The sequence below is a fragment of the Cyprinus carpio genome, chromosome B19 (assembly GCF_018340385.1).
Source record: "Cyprinus carpio isolate SPL01 chromosome B19, ASM1834038v1, whole genome shotgun sequence".
NCBI lineage: Eukaryota > Metazoa > Chordata > Actinopteri > Cypriniformes > Cyprinidae > Cyprinus > Cyprinus carpio.
In genome coordinates, this window is record NC_056615.1 from 17305329 (window position 1) to 17325953 (window position 20625).

The following is a 20625-nucleotide window of genomic DNA, read 5'->3' on the forward strand; positions in this document are numbered from 1 at the left end:
TTTCTAAAAATAGATTAAATTTAAAACCACTAGATGGCAACACCTACTTAGATCTACAAGGTAAACCACTCACTGTTGTGATGCAGCACTATCCAGCTTAAATGGTTTTCCTTGCTGAATGTTTATGAATGTGTTTGGTATGTTGATGTATTAATGCAATTTAAATTTAATGCATTTAAATTCACAGAAAATCTTGCTTTGCAGCTTTGGTCACTATTGACCAAAGTACAGCTTGGTAAAGTATTGGTAAAGTACAGCTTGGACGTTCCACTTCAAACAACTCCTGATGTGCCCCCCCATCTTTAATGTATTTATTTATTTTTGAAAGTCATTTTAAAAGTATATACTTAAGGATACTTAAAAATCAGCTGTTGTTATCACGGTGTTCACATTTCTTTATTATACAGTTTGCCTTTTTAAAAGCTCCATTCTTGTATGAATTCTATTTGAACTTCATTGTGGGCCATCAGTAATTTGTCTGCTCTCTCTCTCTCTTTTGTGTACCCACTCTCTCATTTCCTGTGTCCTGTGCTGTTGTCATGACAATTGTTGCCAAGGAGAGGCAGCCACAAGAGAAAGGAAACTTAAACCAGAGATCTTGTAGCCATAATATTTAATTCATCACCTCAGACGCTAACGTTTGCATGTTATGGAGCAGAATGAAACAAAGAAACCGGGCAAAACGACACAAAAAAAAAAAAAAAAACAAAGCCTTTGGAAACAACTTGGTGGTAGTTCCTTTATCAATTAATTATATTATAAAATGTAAGTTACAGTATATATACCAAAAAAATTACTACAACAACACTATCAATTCATCTTTAATCACCTCGAAAGGTAACCTAATATTGCTGTAATCGGATCATTTGTACCTTTGTAAAATATCCCTTTACAACTTGACAGCCATGTAAATTCACACTTCTGCCTAAAATGCTGTTACACTGAGAGCATTTTTGAGAGGACGTACATTACTGATGTTCTCCATCACAAAAGAAGGACTGGCATACGGTTTCAAAGTGTGAGGATTTTGGTGTTAGTCATCACAGTCGCCCTCAGAAATGCCCACAACAGCAAACATCCTCACAAGCCTACTCTTTTAAAGCAATTTCTTCGTCTCCTTAGGGGAATGGCAAACACTCTTTTGTCGGCCTTTCAAAAGCACTGAACGCTTTGAGGCATGTTGTTGACGGCCCCTAGATTGTCTTTGTGTTAATTGATCTGCTAGCAGACACCACTCTTGCTCTCCCTCCTCTGTCTCGCTCCATCTCCCTTTATATCCTGCCATCCGCTGTTTTGTTTTCAGGATGAGAGTGGCTTTGCTCAACAGTGTTTCTAAAGATGGATGAGACTAGCACACTTGAAACACCTGTAAGGGTTTTAGGGGCTGCCCAATAAGTGATCGGCACTCTGACAGAAACCAACCAACCAGTGAAGGTTTTGTTGCAGGGAAGAGGACATTTCTTTTGTCTTTGCCTAAGTGGCCTGAAGCACAGCACCCGCTTTTGTGTCTGCTCTCCTTACGACAAGAGCATCAAACCTAAAGAGCTTAAAAGAGGACAACGTATTTACTTTTGGCATCTATCCGCACAGGTGTCACGTCTGAAGAATCTTTCTTTTTACTTCACACAAAACTGTTGGATAATTTACGAGGGCCTTTGCCATAATTCAGACTGAAGTTTGGGTTCTGTTTGACGTTTGTTGGGTGCTTGGAAGTAATGCATCTTTGACAGCCACTGCATCCACGTCATAGTATCAAATTCAATCGGTGTGACCTGTTTGGGTAAGGCAACACCGGACTGGGTAGTAACAGAGACACATGTCCTTGTGATAAGAGCTGATCTATCTTTACAGAGAAGACAAGAAGTCCACCACACATTGCAGTGGTGTGAGATCTACTTCTACCCTCCGGACGTTGCCTGTGATAGTGGGACTCTCACTGAAGTTCAATCAATCCTATGTGGGTGAGTTGAGACAAGAGGCAGCAGTTCTTCAATTATTCATCTCTTCAAAGAAAGACCAGGCGAAAGTGAACACAACTGTCCGATAAACCAAAAGAGAGACTAGAACGTGGCTAAACAAAACTCAGTTCCAAGAATTCTGAAAGCCAAATCTGAGAGGTCTGGCAAGGATCTTTTTAAGGACTGACCGAGACTTCTTGCGGAGGATTGGGACCAAGTAACGGACTAGAACAGAACTTTGCTCTTAGAATTTAAAGACACTCCAAGAAGTCCAGCAAGGAACTTTAAAGGTGGACACGAGGTGGACTGACCAACATAAGACCAGAAGACGGACTAAAATGCATCTGAACAAAACTTCGCTTCAAGAAATTTGAAAGACAAAACCCTAACAAGTAACTTTCAAAGAAGGACTGACCGAGACTTCTTGCTGAGGATCGGCCAACGTGCCAACCTCTTTGAGCAAGGAGGGCTGAAGCTATTATCTATAGTTGGAGCATCTGCAAGCGGAAAAGTGTCGTCGAGTTTGTGGCCCGAGGAGGCGTGGTACTCAGAGGGTGGTGAGATGGTGAACACAGGTATGCAGCTGATCAGCTTCACCTTTGCTGTGACAGGCTGGGTGATGGCTATAGCAGTGACTGCACTGCCCCAGTGGAAGGTCACGGCCTTCATAGGCAGCAACATCTTGACCTCCGAAATTGTTTGGCAGGGGATCTGGATGAACTGCATCTACCAGACCACTGGCCATATGCAGTGTAAGACCTACGACTCCATGCTAGCTCTACCGCCTGATATCCAAGCGGCACGGGCGCTGATGTGCATTGCTATCTTTTTGGGCTGGTTGTCCTGCACCGTCTCTTGCTGTGGAATGAAGTGCACCACCTGTGCCGGGGACGATCGCCATGCCAAGGCTGGCATAGCGCTGTCCGGTGGGGTGCTCTTCATCCTGACGGGCTTGTGCGTCCTAGTGCCGGTTTCCTGGACAGCAAACACTGTGGTGCAGGACTTCTACAACCCCAATGTTCCCCTCCAGCACAAGCAGGAGCTGGGTCAGGCCATTTACCTGGGATGGGCAGCAGCAGTGATTCTTATGATCAGTGGGGCAGTGTTGAGCAGTACCTGCCCGCACATAGAGAGAGGAGGGTACAGACGTGGATACATGGGCCGCAGTTTTGCAAACTCAAGGCCTTCTGCTCCTGATCTGCCGAAGCCAATTACCACCAGTACCCTGCCTCTTAAGGAGTATGTATGATAAAGATAAAAAATGAAAGCAAATGTGGGAAGGTTTGGCTAAACAGGGATAATGATTAAAGGTGCACTCAGTGATTTCCGTTTCAATGGACAAATGCATTTTGTGTCGTCACTCTGATGATCATGTCCATATTTGCCATTTGAAATTCCATTTATCTGCTTTTTCTTTCATTGCTTATACATCCGACACATATTGGTGCTGTTCACTCCAGATCCTTTGTTAAATTGTCTGTAATATACAGATTGTATTTATTGTTATATTGTTTGGTTTGCTTTTGTTTAGATGTGTTTTTATGTTTATGTATGTAAAGCACCACTAGTGGCACGAAAATGGAATTGCAATCTGCTATTTTTTCAGTGGAACACTGGCACAACCAGTGATGCGAGTTTGGAGTCGAACTATTAGTTTGTCAGTGGTTAACTCGAGTATTTGAAACCTGTTTTTTTTTTTCATTTCTGTTTGGTAACACTGGTGGAACAGAAATTACACACTTCAACTTTAAAGTACGTAATTTCTGCACCACTAGCAAAAATGGAATTGAAAACATAATGATTGGCACTAACACTGAAAAACAGATAGATTCACCCCAAACAGTGTGACACACTTCAGCTTTAATTGAACTGAAGTGTAAAACACAGCAGGCCATATAATCTTTGCTTGTGTGTGTGTATATTATTTTTCATTTGTCGTAAGTATTATTCATTTCTTCAGGGGTAAGGATTACTGAGTGCACCTTTAATTAAAGACAGTCTAGTATCTAGAATTTGAAGCATAGTGTATGAGTAGTAATATTTGTGGTAGTATTGCAGTGGGTCTACGATTTTCAGAAACATTATTTTAACCTTGTTGCTTGTCACTCTCTCTGCTTATTAGTGTATTTTTGTCCAATAGTATTAACCATGGACTATTTGAACTCTTAGGTCCATTTTCCAGTGTCTTTTTCCTTTCTTTTTTTGTAAATGGTAATCTATCTTGTTTTGTAGACAACTGACAGTACACCTCTGCTGTCCTTAGAAACAATACACCCACTTTTACTATGTTGGATTGCTGTGTTCATTGTGTTTTCTCTGTATTTATTTATTAAAATTATGTGAACTTGAACCATTTGAGGAAAAAAATAAAAACGAAGTGTGATATGACATTCAATGACAACAGTGCAATTGTTTTATCGATATAAAAAAAGCATAAATTAAATAACAACGTTTATTAAAACAGAGCACTGCTCTTACAGTGATGTTGATATTCAGTCTTTGACAATTAACTCCCATAGCAAAACAAAATTATTCCAGGAGTCTTGACTTCCACCATGACTATACAGCTGTCCTTTTTTTAAGGATCCTTCTTTGCCAAACTGAGAACAACAGCCAACACAGGATGTAGAAATGACTTGATAAAATAGCTGACATTCATTCAGTCTCCATGAAAAATGAAACTTGACACAATGCATCTAAAACACAAAAACATGAATAAACACAAAATATAGAATTAGAGACCAAAATCTCTCATTTTACCATTGTATATAATTGTATACTTCACATGTACATACATTCTAATTTATGAGTCTTATCAAATGTCACACAACAAACAAAATCTATGATTAATAGATGCAGCCAAACTATTACACAGTATCAAATTCTCTGTTTACACCTGATATCAATCTATAGTATTAAATGTGTTTTTATGGCCACTTGTGATAAGAAGGGACCATCAAAAAATGCTCTGGACCGCTGTTTACACGTGTATTTAGTTCCAACCACTTGTAATCAGATCACCCAAGACTGACATTAATATTAGATGAAAATGGGGCCAAAGAGTGTAACCTTATCTACTCTAGGAAAAGGGGAAATACCTGCAATTCTCTCCTCTCCACTAGCTGAATGTAGAGATTCCCATCTCTTTGGAGCCGTTTCCATTAACGTAAGGTCACTGGGTGTCAGCGTCTGCAGGAGGTTCCTTCTCTGCACTAATCTGACCAGATGAATTTAGGATTCATTGCAAAATAATGAATGTGCCTAACACACAGAGAGATGAAGCATCAAATTGATGGCAACAGTGGTCATGATGAGGAATGAGACTTAAAGGATACTGTAGGCGGTAATAGCGATCTGCATCTTGAAGCCACTCTAACATATCTGAGATGGAGGGACAGATGGCTGATCGGGAGACACAACCAGCAATGTCAAGAGTGTCTGTGTTCTTCTCATAGAACTGGAAAACAGCAGACACCTGTTGACTGATGGCATCCCGTACCCTCTGAAGAGCATCCCTGGAAATAAAGACCAAATGAAGCATTGTTTTTATGTGCATTAAAATGACAATCAAACAGGACTTACATTTTCTCAGCTAGTTTTCCCAGAACTGCATCCACAGCCAGTGCCAGTTTGTAATGAAGGCGTTCTTGTAAACTAGGGAAATTGGCAAGAGGTGTGTTTGCAATCTGAACGTTTTTCAGTGCCTTCAACTGCACTGCAAGGTTTCCAAGAGAGCTCATGAGAGGTTTACATTCAGCTAGTTCACCGTCCCAAACGATTTTATCCGCTTTTAGCATCTCAAAGCATTTTTTGAGTTGTTGGTGCAATGATAATAAAACAGCACTGGACATTTTTTTTAAAAATCCTTTTCAGTGACAGAACTTGAGAAACACTGTGAGCGACGTTCTTTTACAGAGGATTCATATAACTAACTAATATATTAAATATATCTATTTAAAGCTATAATGTTAATCATACTCCGCAAATATTTACATTTATCTGATAAACTACAAATCATATCTGTGAGAGCGAATAGAATCGTCCTGTTTTCATCGTAAAAGTACATGTGATAACTGCGGTGCACTCCTTCCGGGAACATGCATCATCATCCACCAATCCACTCAACCATTGGCCAGACTCTTCGTTTAAGAGAGGCGATATCTTATTGGTCAGAGCACGAAGCGACGGTCAAAGCTGCATGCTGATTGGCTTACTAGCGTAGTAGCCTTAAATTTGAAAAGGCTGTTCCTAACTGTTGATGTCCGCTACAGTGAGAGACACAGTTTCGACGTAGACCGGGTTATTAGAGTAAGAAAAATAGAAAGGCGCTTTTTTTTTTTTTTTTTTATTAAAGTAACTAGATATGTACCTAGTACAAAATATATAAGCGCATAATCGCCGTGGGGTTGAAGACATTTATCGTCTTTGTTTTTCAGGTTCATCATGGCACCGAGAAAACGCACCCAGAATGCTAAAACCAAGAAGAATCCCAAAACACCGAAACTAGAAGCGTTTCTGCTAGATTTTGACGATGAAGGTACAATTTGTCGATAGTGTCTGAATACTAAGTTTTTGTGTCCATGCGTTGAAAGCTTTACTCTTTGTTTGTAGTTCATACCATTGTTGAAAGACTGAAGGAGAAGACGAACAACCTTCTCAAAGATGCAGACAACCTTTACAAGACCGCTCTGATAAAGCTTCCCATGGCAGTGAGGAAAATGAACTGGATCGAGTACTGCAGTAAGGATTTTCCTCTTTGTTGTACATGTCATATGTGATCATATGTCAGTTGCTCAGTTTTTCACAAATAGTTCATGCAGCCTCTGTTAATATGGGGTAAAATAGCATAGGAAGGAAAACATATCGCACATACTTTGGTATTGTCTCACGGTTCTTATTTTACACTCCAGATATAGAGAAGCCAAAGTCCCCAGTGGATGATTCAAAGGTACTTGAGTTAAAAATGTTTGTTTGTCTGTATGTTTAACATGTTGTAAACTAATCGGTATTGTTAAATCAATCACTGTTGGTCTTGATTTAAAGTGTTTTCTCTCTGAACAGGTGAGGGAGGAAGCTGCTCAAGTGGCGCTTGCTATTGCCGAGAATCATGTGATTCCCAAGTTTGCTGCCAAAGGTACATTTTGCATCCTCTGTCAGCTTGTAAAACCTTCTTTCTTGTATTTTCAAAGCTGATCTTCCAACTTTCATCTCATTTACAGAAGCCAAGAATGGTGCAAACTCAGAAGATGAAAACGTGGCACCCCTTAAGTCTGCTGTCAAAAAGGTTTGTGGTAGTATGGTCTTTGAAATCTACTTGGTAGGGCGTTCAAATCATGTTGAAGTTGATGTATTGACAAAGATGAGCACATGATTTCCCTGTCACTGTCTAGCAGTAGAAAAACTCTTTGAGCTTCAAGAAATAAATGTAAAAATATGCATATAATGTTCAAATGTTTATATTGCATCTAAAATCTGGAATACCATTTTTAAAACATCTAAGTAGGAGATTTTGAAGGCATTGTAGTTCACATTTACTTTGACTTGAACATTTATGCATTTGGTGGAAGCTTTTATCCAAAGCAACTCGCGTTGTGGTATACATTCTGTCAGTTCATGTATTTTCCATGCAAAACCTTTATGTTGCTAGTGCCATGTTCTACTGTTTGAACTACAATTATTTATGTTAAAGGGATACTCCACCCCAAAATGAAAATTTTTGTCATTTATCACTTTCCCCCATGTTGTTCCAAACCTGTAAAAGCTTTGTTCGTCTTCGGAACACAATTTAAGATATTTTGGATGAAAACCGGGAGGCTTGTGACAGAATTCCATGTTGATGCTTTTCATACTTTTCTGGACCATGACAGTGTAACTTAATCAGCAGTCTATGGGACAGTCACAAGCCTCCCGGTTTTCATCCAAAATATCTTAAATTGTGTTCCGAAGACAAACAAAGCTTTTACTGGTTTGGAACGACATTGGGGTAAGTGATTAATGACAGAATTTTCATTCTGGGGTGGAGTATCCCTTTTAAAAAAAATGGTTGGTAATACTAGTCTTTGAAGGGTCCTTGAGAAAATCTGGTCCCTGTTTATGTGTGTACAGGAGCCTGACCCCTTTCTCTCTTTAATATGTCTAATGTAGAAGAAAGCATCAAAGAAGGCACCTTCTACCTCAAAGAAGGCCAGAGCTCTCTCCATCAGCAAACAAAGCAACACCATTCAAAGGTAAAGAAAATCAACTAATATTAAACATACTGATTTTGTCATAAGTGTTCCCTCACAGAATCCCAATGGTTTGTTCTGGGGGTCTGAATTCATATTTGATTTTTTTTTTACATAGGTCTACAAGAAAGCCTCTAATCACCCCTGCTAGAAGTTTACTTGAGTCTTCAATCATTGGTGCCACTCCGCTTATCACACCACGCTTTGACCCAAGGTAAATGCTTACACATGATATTATGTGGCTTTGATTGTGATTTGCCTGAATATATTTTGCTTTCACAAATGACACATTTACTAAAAAAAAAAAAAAAGGTTTCAATCTACAAAATCCCATTTCAGTATATCAAAATAGACCTGAATTTACATAGTTCCCATCTATAAAATGTAAACACAATTTTTACATCCCTTAGGTCTTAGGGCTATTTGTGTAAATGTCTTTTTTTGGTCATCAGATTGCCCAAGACTCCAGCACTGAGACTTGCACATCACAGGGAGAAGGTGTACAGCATGTCTGTTAACGGCTCGCCTATTATTGGCAGTGGAGAGGACATTGTCATTAGTGTCCCCCTCGGAAACGGAGAGGTGGGTGATTTGCTACCGCTACTAATGAAATAAAACACATTGTGTACGTATGCATACATGACATGTTTTCTTTATCATTTCAGTGCATTCAGCTGCTGGCCAGTGAGATGGACTCTGTGGATCTGAGTCAGCTGGATGAGAAGGCCCTACGCAGTATCAGACACCTGCAGGTATGTGTTGCTGTGACTGATCTATAATAGAGAACTGGATTGCTCATGATGTCATATTGGTATTCCACTCTATTCCCATACATTCCATTGAATTAATACGAAATCATACAAATTTAATGAGAAAAAAAATCTAACATCTACCAAGTTTTTTTTTTTTTTAAATCTGAAGTATCCTTGTACATCGTTACAATGCAAACACCCTAGGCATGTAAACGGTTATTTGTTTAATGTGGGGAATTTCCCCTGCTTATTAAAAAGTTATGTTCATATACATACATTACAGTAGCGAACATCAGATGAACATGATAAACATCAGATGGACGAGATCCTCAACATGTATATAACAAATGACAAAGTGCTCATTCTGAAATCTGAATAAAGATTTATGCTTTGTATACACATACCTTTATTTGCCTTGTACAGTTGTTTATGTAATTTTGTTATAGTGTTTTAATACATACTGTAGGCACTAACTGCAAATGTTTCAACAATGATTTCTTAAACGGCATGCATTTTGAATCAGGTAATGATTTAAATGAGGGTTAAGTTAATTATTAATATAAAGAACATTTTACATGGAAACGCTAATGTAGTAAAACGCCATATTTGCATGATCTTGGAGAGTCTGAAATAGATGCTGCTCAATCAGGACATTATAAAAGCACATCATAACTTATTCTGAGAAATAACTGCCTGCATACAGTACGGACTTAAATGAAGCTTTATTTCCAAGATGGAGCAATATAGTAACCGAGGATACTAATATGTTCATGTTTAATAATGCCTGAATAATTCGTACATAAAGAAATAGGCTATATTTTGTGTTGGATCAGTTAACGTTACCTGTGTCGGCCAGTGTGCTGCAGCAGACACCCCCACTTTAAGGATTTAAACATATCGCTTATCTTGCCCAAAAAGACCATAAACATTGCTCATAACTTCTGAAGTAAAAATGAATTTACATACACATGACACAAAAACTAATCCTGTGTGACTGATTCGCTTTAAATCAGGTGATTTTAGGTCAGCGGTATGCCTGTGACTCAGTGGTACTCTGTCTGTAGGGAATAGTATGATGTTGGCAGTTTAGAAGGCAATGAGCGATCCAGTCATTGTATATAGATCAGTGGTTGCTGTGTTAATTCTTAATGGAACTTCTAGGAAAGCATGGCTTTTTTTTACTGAATTGATTTTAGATTAAGTTAACTTTAAATGTAAATCGTTTTTATAGTGATACCACCTTCTAAATCGGAAGAAATTAAAATAAGTTTTTTTTGTTGTTGTTGTTTTTCCCCCAATGCAGAATCGTCTCACAACTCTGTGTGGAACAAAGTGAACGCCCCGTCTCCAGTTTTGTACAGCACACTGCATTGTAATATCACTTCAAACTATCAGCATTGTTTACTTGTATTCTTTCCCATTTTATTTTTGTAATATAACCATGTGGATTTTACTTTTTACTTTCATGCTTTTAATATGTGCTATAGTTTCATTCCCATTAACTTTTAAATGGTAAATGTAAATAAGATTAGTTGTGGTCATAATCCGTGTTGTACTGCTTTTTGTAAATGCGAATCTTAAATACCATGATTCCACATCCCTGACGTCTCCTGCTTTTCCTTGTCCTTTGTTTCTTTTGAGTTTTTATTTATTTAAAAAAAAAAAAAAAACTGGTGAATATTTAATCAAGTATATGGTAACCAGGAGGTGTCAAGCTCTTTAAAAAAAAAAAAAGAGAGAGAGAGGTAGAAAAAAGCCAACAAAAGCTGTATGATGGCAAAGAAAAAAAAAAGTTAATAGTGCTGGGTAGTAACTGATTACATGTCATCTGTATCACATAATCAGATTCCAAAAATGTTGCCCTTGTAATTAGAGTATATTATAATTTAAAATGCTTTTAATCAAATTATAGTTACCTTTATGGATTACATATTCATACAGTGGCAGTAAATTATTCATTATTTCTTGATCCTGGACGTCTGTACAAAAACTTTTCACACCTGAAAGACTTTGGGCGTGTCTTTGTTTTCATGTTTATAAATGTGTATTTAATGCAGGGCTTCCCTAACGTTGTCACCTCTTAAAAGATTTGAAATATCATAGTCATAATATTTCAATAATTTAACAACATATTTGCATGTTTAAAGTTTTCTGATGTTGGTTAATGGCAACAATAACATGCAGGTAAACAAATACAATATTTATATTAATATTGTTCAAGTGTTTAAACTGCTTTTATTTAAAATTTTTATGATTTCATTTAGTTTGAGGTTTTTATCAACTCCGTATTCCCCATTCACTCTCTATTGATTCACTAATGTTTAATGCATTTTATGTTGACATCAAAACAGGAAATATGTGTTTTTTTTTTTAATATCAATATGGTACGTTTAATACAAGTTTGATTTAAAAAAAAAAGTAATCTAACAGTAGTCAGATTACATAACCTAAAATGAATAACCTAGATTGTGTTACTAATTACAATTTTCATCATGTAATCTGTAATGGAATACAATTTTTAAGTAATCTGCCTCTAGTTGTTAATCTGATGATATTCCAATTAGATTCAGATTCAAATAATTTTATTGGTATGGTGAAAATGATCTTATGTTACATACAAATTTAGAACACACACACACCTAGATTGAAATATAACATGGAATGTAACAGAAATGTTTTTTCAACTTAAAATATTTCTAAAGTTGTCTATATAGTGCAGTATGAAGGTAGTTCTCACGTTGGATACCTGTCCCACTGGATGCTTTTCACTGGCATGTTTAAATATATATGTATAAGAATTATATTTCAGGAGAGGAATTTCTGATCTATTCTAAAGGATTTCTTTAAATGGACAGCCTAGAAATACAGACAGCGCCTGTTCTATAGTATTGTTTAAACTAGATTGCCATCTGCTGGTTGCAGTATAAAACATTGATGACAGGTGGACTGATGTCAAGTTTCAAATCAAATTGGCTCCATGCTTATGAAAAAGAAAAACACTGCCAGTCCTTCTGACTGCTGTGCGAAGCCAATTGGAGAGAACATTAACTGAATGATTGTGAATACCTATCTTGAATCATGACAAATAGAAAGCCAATAGGCCTATATTCTGTGAAATAAAGTGGAGTATGTTCTCTCTAATATGCATGAGCATGTTAGTTTCATTATTTTTGAAATTTAACAGGATAATTGAATTTTTTGCAGTTCTTTATTTGGTTGAATGTATGAATTTATTTATTTGTTTGTTTATTCATTTTAGTCAATTGTATATTGCTTTCTCCTAAACACTCAAGCAAACTAACTTTTCTGTATAAATTTTCAACACATATCCCTTACATGTGTGTGTGTGTGTGTATGTGTATATATAATATATATATATATATATATATATATATATATATATAGATATATATATATATTATATGGGTCAAAGACGTTAAGATATCCGCATCAAAAGAAATTAACAAAAGTGATTTTGTGTCCATAGAAAGCACATTAAATGTAAGTAAAAATGTCTACTTTTAAGGTTTAAAAAAAGTTTTTTGGAGGATAAAATGTCAAAATTTGGTTGAAATAATGTTACATTGTCATTCAGTGTAACAATATTTATGCAAAAATTCAAACAACATGCTTATTCTGACGTGTACATATTAAAATATCTAAAAGAATAATGGAGCATACAAAATTTTATTGTGTTTTAAATTAGTAAAAAAATTCTTACTGACAAATGGGAAAAACCTAGGATAGTGGCAAATGTTAAAAATGTAAAATTACAACTCACTAGTATTTGGGGTGAAAGTAATTAGTCTTTTAATATGTCATAAATTTATATTTTTTAAAAATACCCCATACAAAAATGTTACACTGAATGACATTTTACTGGGTGTCCTCTAAAAAACAGGAAAAAATTTAATAATTATATTTTCGCTCAGAAAAACAAAATTGCAATTAAATAAAACAGAAAACTTTTTGCATTTTTTGGGGGAAAAACTACAACAGTTTAAAGCAGTATTACACTTTTTTTATGCTTAAACACTTTTTCGTCTTTGACCCATATACTTGTTTTTAGTGCAGTCATTTAAAAAAAATCCTCATATATTATTTAATTTAAGTATTATAATTTAATAATATCATATTATTATTTTTTTAAATTATATTTATGTTTTATTTGAATATTTAAGTTGCCATATTTATTCCTGAATATGGGACATCCACTGGGCTGCCAGTGTTTGTATGTCACTAGAGGGCAGTGTGCACATATCCATACAACACCATTGTGCAGAGAATCGTCCAAGGACAAAGCAGAACAGCTGACTGCAGCTCCTTTCCAAAGATCTCGGTCCGTTTAGTCATTATTAGAGTTTCCAAGAGCTTTAAAAACTTTTTTTTTTTTTTTTTTTTGTGAAAGGTTATTTCAGTTGAAAAAGAAAGAGAAATAGGCCTACCTTACAAATGAATCACAGCTGATACACAGCTTACCTTCCTTTCTCTCTCTCTCTCTCTGCTTCCTGCAACACACAGCCCACAGTCTCCTCTCTTCCTCTGTCTCTGACCTTCAGGGTTGGGAAGAGCCAGTAAAAATGCATCCAATTAATGCTTGTTAATGCGCTGCCCTCATTAAAGGAGAGAGCGGGAGATGAGTTCAACATCAGCTCCATACTGAGTCCTGTTGCTGCTTAACAGCTTCTGGCAGGCTGCGTCTCCTCCAGCACATTCATTCACGACATATATGCTCTACATCCACTGTAGACAAACTCACTGTGCCATTAAAGATCAGTGCTGAAGAACTGTGGCTTTATGGGATTGAACAGATGCTGTACTCACTGAGGCGTTGAGTTCAGATCCCCTGTTAGCAAACGTACACTAGCGCACCTGCTTCATGAATCACATTCACACTGCTGATATGCTTCAGCTATTGAGCTGGAAAATATTTTGCTCCCTAGATACATGACTTGATTTACAGAATAATACATGCTGATATAGTCCATTGGACAAGTAGGCCCTGTCCCAAATAGCACACTGGGTATACAGTCGTGAGGTCAGAGTATTTACATCCTTGCTAAGTCAGCTAACTGTGTTATCCTTTTAGTCTGAGCTTCCATATTTTTCCCCCCTAAACTAAATTTGGTTTTCATTACAAACAATCGTGCGTCACATCAGAGCTGTGTTTTCTATACATGCATCATCACCAAAAATCCAGAGGAGACGGGTGCCTAATTAGGCAGTAGGATGGAGGAAATTGGCAAATTTGTGGGGAGATGGATTGCCTTGGCACCGATCTCACCAGCCAAATGAATTCCTCTGTCTGCCCTGTCCCCCTTACGAGACCATCCGTCAAGTGGGTCCTCTAATCGATTTATTCACAGCGTCTCACTCAGTCTGCCACAGTGGCATTTCCTTCTCACTTAGTGGAGCTAGAATACAGCCACATGGAGTTTGTATGGTGTTTTATGAGCGTACGGTTGTTTTGGTTCATTGGAGGCATTTTGAATTGTGTTGAATATAAAAAATAAGTAACTGACAGTTGGTTGAAATTTTGCTTAATACTTAAGCTTCCACTGTATGGATGTGTACAACATGTTTTTATGAAAAGTAGTCAAAATAGTTCAGTTCATGCATTTAAAGAGATAGTTCACCCAAAAATGAAAATTCTGTCATTAATTACTCACCCTCATTTTGTTCCAAACCCCTAACACCTTTGTTTATCTTCAGAAGACAAATTAAGATATTTTTGATGAAATCAAAGAGCTTTCTGACCCTGCATAGACAGCAATGCAACTGACACATTCAACGCACAGAAAGGTAGTAAGGACATCATTAAAACAGTCCATGTGACATCAGTGGATCAACACGCATGAGTGTGGTGCTGCTGATGCAGGAGATGTCTGGTTTAAATAAATGCTTTTCTTTTGAACTTTCTATTCATCAAAGAATCATGAACAAAATCACGGTTTCCACAAAAATATTAAGTAGTATAACACTGCTAATAGTAAATGTTTAGCACCAAATCAGCATAGGCTATTGGATTGATTCAACTTTGCCTACCCATAAATAAATTGGACGTTAAAATGCAATCAAACTGAAAACTGTTATTTTAAATTGTAAGAATTTTCACAATATCTATATGGCAATATCACAAAATCTAGATATCTGAAATAGACAATATTTAATATTTATTTATGTTTTAAAACTTTTTCTCCAACAGAATTTGGTTATACTTTCTTTTATGGTGTTCTTGTTACAGTGTAATTATACTTTTAAGTACTGAGTAATATTAATGAACAATATACTTATAGGGTTAGTGTTAGAATTATGGCTTGGTTTAGGGTTACTGCATGTAATTATGCATAATTTACTGTTAATACTATAATAAGTATATATAACGTAACAAGGACACTTTAAAATAAAGTGTTACCCAGAATATATTTTTTTTTAAAGGGGTCATATGATGCTTATGTTATGTTACGCAGACTGCGTGCGCTCTTCTGTGTCAGCTGCGCTGCACCGATGTGCTGTTTTCATTCAAACCAAAGCATAAATACACGTAAAAAACATATCCTTGTGGCGCGGCTGACACAGAAGAGCGTAAGCCGTCTAAGTACTGCTCAGATTGGTCAAAATGGCGCTACGCTGATTTGGAGAGACAGAGGAGAGGAATTGTTGAATAAAGTCATTATTTTTGTTTTCTTTGTGTACAAAAAGTATTCTCGTCGCTTCATAATGTTACGGTTGAATCACTGATGTCAGATGGACTATTCTGATGATGCTTTTCATACTTTCCTGGACCTTGACACTGTTATTTATTTGGCAGTTTATGGGATAGTCTCAAGCCTACCAGTTTTCATCCAAAATATCTTAAATTGTGTTCCGAAGACAAACAAAGCTTTTATGGGTTTGGAACGACATGGGGATAAGTTATTAATTACAAAATTTTCATTTTGAGGTGGAGTATCCCTTTAATTTTGATAAAGAATATCTCTTTGGATTTGAGACTAGTCTTTGCAACTTTGCATCTTGCACTCCAAGAGAAAGGAAAAATTGAAATCGCATCATATGACCCCTTTAAATTAGCACATTTGTTTACTCACAGTTGTTTAAAGTGAGAAGTAAAACATGTGATGTGATGTGTGAAGAAAAATAGCTAAATATCACTTTGAGTCAGCCATATAATTCCAAAAATGTTTAGAATATAAATAACACCATGGTAGTTTCCATCACATAATAATAATAAGCACTATACATCATTTGAGATGCTGGAAATGCCACTGTGGTGGGAATGTTCTTTCTCAAAGTATGACCAAAAATGTCAGAATTTTCCTGGTGCATGCATATGCTCGGTTGAAGATTGTTAATTGAGAGCTTCAAAAATGGTAAGAAATGTGTGTTTATTTTCTAAACGGTCAATTCTAAATCTAGTTGAGCTCAGTAAACAACTATGCTGGATCTATCCCAACATTTAGTCATTTGTTTTAGCAGACGCTTTTATCCAAAGCAACTTACAAATGAGGACAATGGAAGCAATCAAAATCAACAAAAGAGCAATGATACGCAAGTGCTATAACAAGGCTCAGTTAACTTAACGTAGTACACCTAGCAAGGTTTTTTTTTTTAAAATCATATAACAAATAAAAATAAAATGAAAAAAATAAAAAGATAGAATAGAAAAAGAATAGAGCAAGCTAATGTTAGAGGCCTTTTTTGCTTTTTGTTAAATGTATAATAAGTATAAAAGAAAACTAATAGAATGCAAAAGAGTTTAGAGAAGCTAGTGTTAGTTTTTTTTTTTTTAAAAAGAAAACAAACTGTTAGTAAATGAATAGAGTCTAAAAGGGGCATGCTTTTCTTTTTTAAGAATAGAATTAGAAGAGAGAGTGCTAGAGTTAGAGGGTCAAATAAAGATGGAAGAGATGTGTTTTTAGCCGATTCTTGAAGATGGCTAAGGACTCAGCTGCTCCAACCTTAACTGTTCCATGGAGACAACCCAATGGTTTAATTATGTGGTGAAATGTCTTGCCCAATTTATGACCCCAGTAATTAGATAATAGAGCCTGACGTTCCCATAGATCAGAGGCTGATGATACTGCACCAGTCTGGGCACGTACCCTCTGCCAAACGGTCTGAGCCTTAATAGTGTTTTGATGGGCCACCCCTCTGTCACCACAAACCCGAGGTGGTGCAGAAACAAGGACATCTGCTGCCAGAAAGTCATGCTCCTTTACAATCGACTTTTCAAATGAATGTAAAGGAGCCATCAGCAGACTCTCAGGACATGTTTTGCCCTCTTGGCACGTCCAATATGTTGTTTTATCTGTCAGCAACACTGAATAAGCCACGGAACATCAAAGAGACAGAGGAAGGCCCTCAGAGGTTCTGATACAGTACAACAGAGCTCATGCTAATTCTTCTATGCCAGCCTCGGTCTCCGAGGACGTCCTATTATTTGAGAAATGTGAGCTGCGAGCAGGCGAATTAGCATTGGTTTTGATTTTTTTTCTTATATTTTGCGTAGGTTTGGATGACAAACTTCCTTACCTTGACACTGAGAATGAAATTAGCTTAAAAAAAGTACTTGCAGTCTTTGAAAAAGCTAAGTCTTGTAAGGTTGGCAATTGTGCTTTGGTTCCTCTTTCCCTAAAGTGCCTCAATAAAGTCTATCACCTTATTTGCAAAAGTAATATGGCCCAGTGTGATCCCAAATTACATATAAATGACACAGCAAATTGGAAAATTAGAAGAGGAGGGAAGGGTAATTTGCAAGCAAACAGGGTAAAACCAATTTATTAGGAAAGAAGGAAGAAAAATAGCCACAGCTACTGTCGTCCATAAAAACATCAGACTCTCATTCAGACTCGCAGGTTTATCTCTAAAATCCTCCTTGGGTCAAATATATGAATGTCTATTATCATTGAGAAGGATGCCGTTTAAATGAAATTGAATGATTGTGTGATTAGTTTGGTAAATTTTTTTGTTTAATCTGAAGGAAAGGCCATTAGTGTTCACTCTGACTGTGTTCTATCACTTCTGTCACTCATTTGGCACTTGTCCTTCACGGGTCATGCTTCTAAAGCGAGGGTCACATGTCAGGTGAGGACACATCCATCAGAAGTTGAAAGCATCTTTTAAATCAGCACAGCTTGGGTCATGTAATCACTTCATAATACAGCACCAAAAAGTATTTAGACATTCACAGACCTTGAATATATGTTCTTTTTACCTATTTATCAGAAAATCTTGAAAAATTTATTTGTGCAGCACAACTGTTTCCAACATTCATAATAAATCAGCATTGGGCATTGGTAGACAACTTAAATAAATTAGTCAAGGTGAGAAAAGTGTGTTTAAAAGTTTATTTATCTTAATGTCCACAAATGGCCATACAGTAGTTGCATACAGAACAGAGATAGTCATACACAGGTAAATACTGTTTTTGTGTGTGTGTGTGTGTGTGTGATGTTTGCTTATAGTTCAGCTGAAATGCTGACCTTACTCTTTGAGGAGAGCAGCCGGCGCAGCCTTCACGCTTCTGTGAACCTTCAGGTCCTGAAAAAGACAGTTTTATATAGTACAGGTCAGTCCAAAAACACTTACACACTCCAGAAGCAGCCTATATTTATTCAGATGCCGAGACAGATAGTTGGATATTGTTCAGTTTCTGCATCCTGCTGTGGAGCTCTATGGTTTATGTTTCTGACAGTGGTAATGATACCCAGAGCATATATAACAGCTGAGTCATTTGACTTTGTGGGGTTGCCATGTAGAAAAAAGCAAGCGGAAGCGCGTTGCGATTAAAGACCTGCCTTCAATGCCACATTTCAATCAAAGCTCAAAGCAAAAGCAGTTTTTAGCTGCACACATGTGGTCAAAGTGCTTACTACTGGCACAAATTAGCATGTTGTTTTCTTTTTAGAACTGCTGTTAGTCCCTCAAACCAAAGCAGCTAAAAATTGGTCAAAGCAAGCACTGAAGCCAAATGTGTAATTTAAAGTAGTGATAACTGTAAACATACCTTCATTATCATTCAAACACAATCCCACCATATAATTTAGGCTACCATAACAAAAATTATTCATTGTGAATGTAACAAATAAAATTGTATAGTTTTTAAAAACAGAATTATAGGTTGTTTTTTTTGTTTTTTTTTACTTTTTATAGTTTATGTAGGGAGTGAAATTAAAGGTTAAAATTAATGTTTTTTAACTTTAAATAAGATCTAGAGGTAATATCACAAGAACAGAGACTCGATTAGGATCGCGGGAGAGAAGGAATGGTCGGCGCATACTGGTGTGAGTGTAGAGAGAGAGATGACACACACTGTGTGATCGGATGTGGCCAATTATTGATGTTCACCTCCTTATGTTTGATAAATCAAGTGTCATGATCTGCCGAGCTCCCTGTCGGTGTCCTCCTTGCAACAAATCCAAGAACCCACGAGCCATCGTATGGTAAGAACCGTGAAGCTCGCATAACTACGCGCGTTGCAGTTTATATTACTCTTTTGACTTCTTCAAATGAATAATTATGAATCAGTCTATTTTCTAAGGGGCCCTTCACACAGAATGTGTTTTTGCATACCTTTGAGCTGATTTTCTATTGTTTTTCTATGGAAACATGCACAATAGATGGCCGTCTTTGATGTTTCACTCATTGTCTTTTAAAGTGACTCACACATGACACAGCATTCTAAAAATGAAAGTAGTTAAATTATTAAAAAACGTGTTTCTTAACCTTGTGTTTTTTTTCCCCATTCCACTGCCCAGTGTCTTACATTTTTAGCAAAATGTTTGTATTGTTAACATTTACTGTCTTATGGTGCATTCACACAGAACCTGTTTTTGCATCAACAAATGCAAGGAGTTGTAGCTTTTAAAAAGGGAAGGTCTTGAGATTTTTTTTTTTTTAAAGTTAAGCTTAATTTAACTTGAGTGCCATGTTTTTAGAACACTGTCATGCACTTAAACTTCAGCTCGTAACTTTGTAAAATTGCAGTATGTTTTTGCCTCCCACTGCAGTTATTGTTTTTCTAAGTAAATGTGCTTGATGCACATGATTGACAGTTGATTTTTTAAACACAAAAATGTGTTCTGTATCAATGGACCTTGACTCTGTATCATAGACTGCCACTGTCATGACAGTCATTGTGTCTTTTGTAATATATTGTGAGCCATTCTCACTATTGTTGCATTGAGATGCACGCAGTGTGTGGGACCATTCTATTGCTCATATGGCTAGTATTTCTTAGTAACTGAAACACAATGCTTTATTTAAGTTACAAGAACAACCTTTGCTGTTTTTGTATTTTTAGACATGACAAAGCACAGTGAAAAGTGAAAATCTGCCTATTATTCTCTGTCACATTATTTCTGTCTTCCTGCCAGGTGATTCTCTGTGCTCCATATATGGAGGCTTCACAAGCTGCAGACGGACGGTCAGTGTGAGTCCAGAGAGTTTGAGGTCCCTGGTCTGAGGTTTCTGACCATCAAATGGGCCCCGTGGGTTTCGCTGCAGAACCGGCTCCTCTCAAACCATCTGTCAGCCTGTTCCTGATATTGACACCAGGGAAACCTGTCCAATCAGTAAGAAAAAGGGCAGCCATGTTGGATCACAGCCATTCTCATGCTGGCCTTGTAGCAGCATATTGTACTACTGCATATTTTTTTGGTTAATTTGTACAAATAATGGATCAATATGTTT

The 20625-nt window shown here is 36.8% G+C and overlaps 3 protein-coding genes across 3 annotated transcripts; 2 read left to right on the forward strand and 1 right to left on the reverse strand.

The window, feature by feature from the left end:
• Nucleotides 1–52: 52 nt before the first annotated feature.
• LOC109068643 (claudin-4-like) lies at nt 53–4245 on the forward strand. The gene has a single exon (XM_042745152.1). It carries the CDS (start codon nt 2521–2523, stop codon nt 3205–3207), a length of 687 nt encoding a protein of 228 aa, XP_042601086.1. The 5' UTR covers nt 53–2520; the 3' UTR covers nt 3208–4245.
• A 103-nt stretch (nt 4246–4348) lies between these two features.
• On the reverse strand, nt 4349–6077 carry c19h1orf109 (c19h1orf109 homolog (H. sapiens)). The gene is made up of 4 exons (XM_042745153.1): nt 5541–6077; nt 5294–5473; nt 5057–5175; nt 4349–4654 (listed from the first exon to the last, which is right to left on the reverse strand). Exons 1-4 carry the CDS (start codon nt 5807–5809, stop codon nt 4614–4616), a joined length of 609 nt encoding a protein of 202 aa, XP_042601087.1. The 5' UTR covers nt 5810–6077; the 3' UTR covers nt 4349–4613.
• Nucleotides 6078–6116: 39 nt separating this feature from the next.
• LOC109107939 (borealin) lies at nt 6117–10531 on the forward strand. Its single transcript, XM_042745151.1, has 11 exons — nt 6117–6266; nt 6395–6495; nt 6570–6698; nt 6869–6906; nt 7020–7092; nt 7178–7242; nt 8103–8185; nt 8301–8396; nt 8635–8764; nt 8848–8934; nt 10238–10531. Exons 2-11 carry the CDS (start codon nt 6402–6404, stop codon nt 10268–10270), a joined length of 828 nt encoding a protein of 275 aa, XP_042601085.1. The 5' UTR covers nt 6117–6266; nt 6395–6401; the 3' UTR covers nt 10271–10531.
• Nucleotides 10532–20625: the final 10094 nt, after the last annotated feature.

Excerpts from the sequence above, each read along its gene's own strand:
- c19h1orf109 (XM_042745153.1), bottom strand. The coding sequence starts at position 5,809 with ATGTCCAGTGCTGTTTTATTATCATTGCACCAACAACTCAAAAAATGC. Across the intron at positions 5,176-5,293 it reads GATCGCTATTACCGCCTACA|ATTAGTGCAGAGAAGGAACC; the intron begins GTATCCTTTAAG and ends TCATCTGGTCAG. Across the intron at positions 4,655-5,056 it reads TGGAGAGGAGAGAATTGCAG|ATGCATTGTGTCAAGTTTCA; the intron begins GTATTTCCCCTT and ends TTTGTGTTTTAG.
- LOC109068643 (XM_042745152.1), top strand. The coding sequence starts at position 2,521 with ATGGTGAACACAGGTATGCAGCTGATCAGCTTCACCTTTGCTGTGACA.
- LOC109107939 (XM_042745151.1), top strand. The coding sequence starts at position 6,402 with ATGGCACCGAGAAAACGCACCCAGAATGCTAAAACCAAGAAGAATCCC. Across the intron at positions 6,907-7,019 it reads CCCCAGTGGATGATTCAAAG|GTGAGGGAGGAAGCTGCTCA; the intron begins GTACTTGAGTTA and ends CTCTCTGAACAG. Across the intron at positions 7,093-7,177 it reads TCCCAAGTTTGCTGCCAAAG|AAGCCAAGAATGGTGCAAAC; the intron begins GTACATTTTGCA and ends TCTCATTTACAG.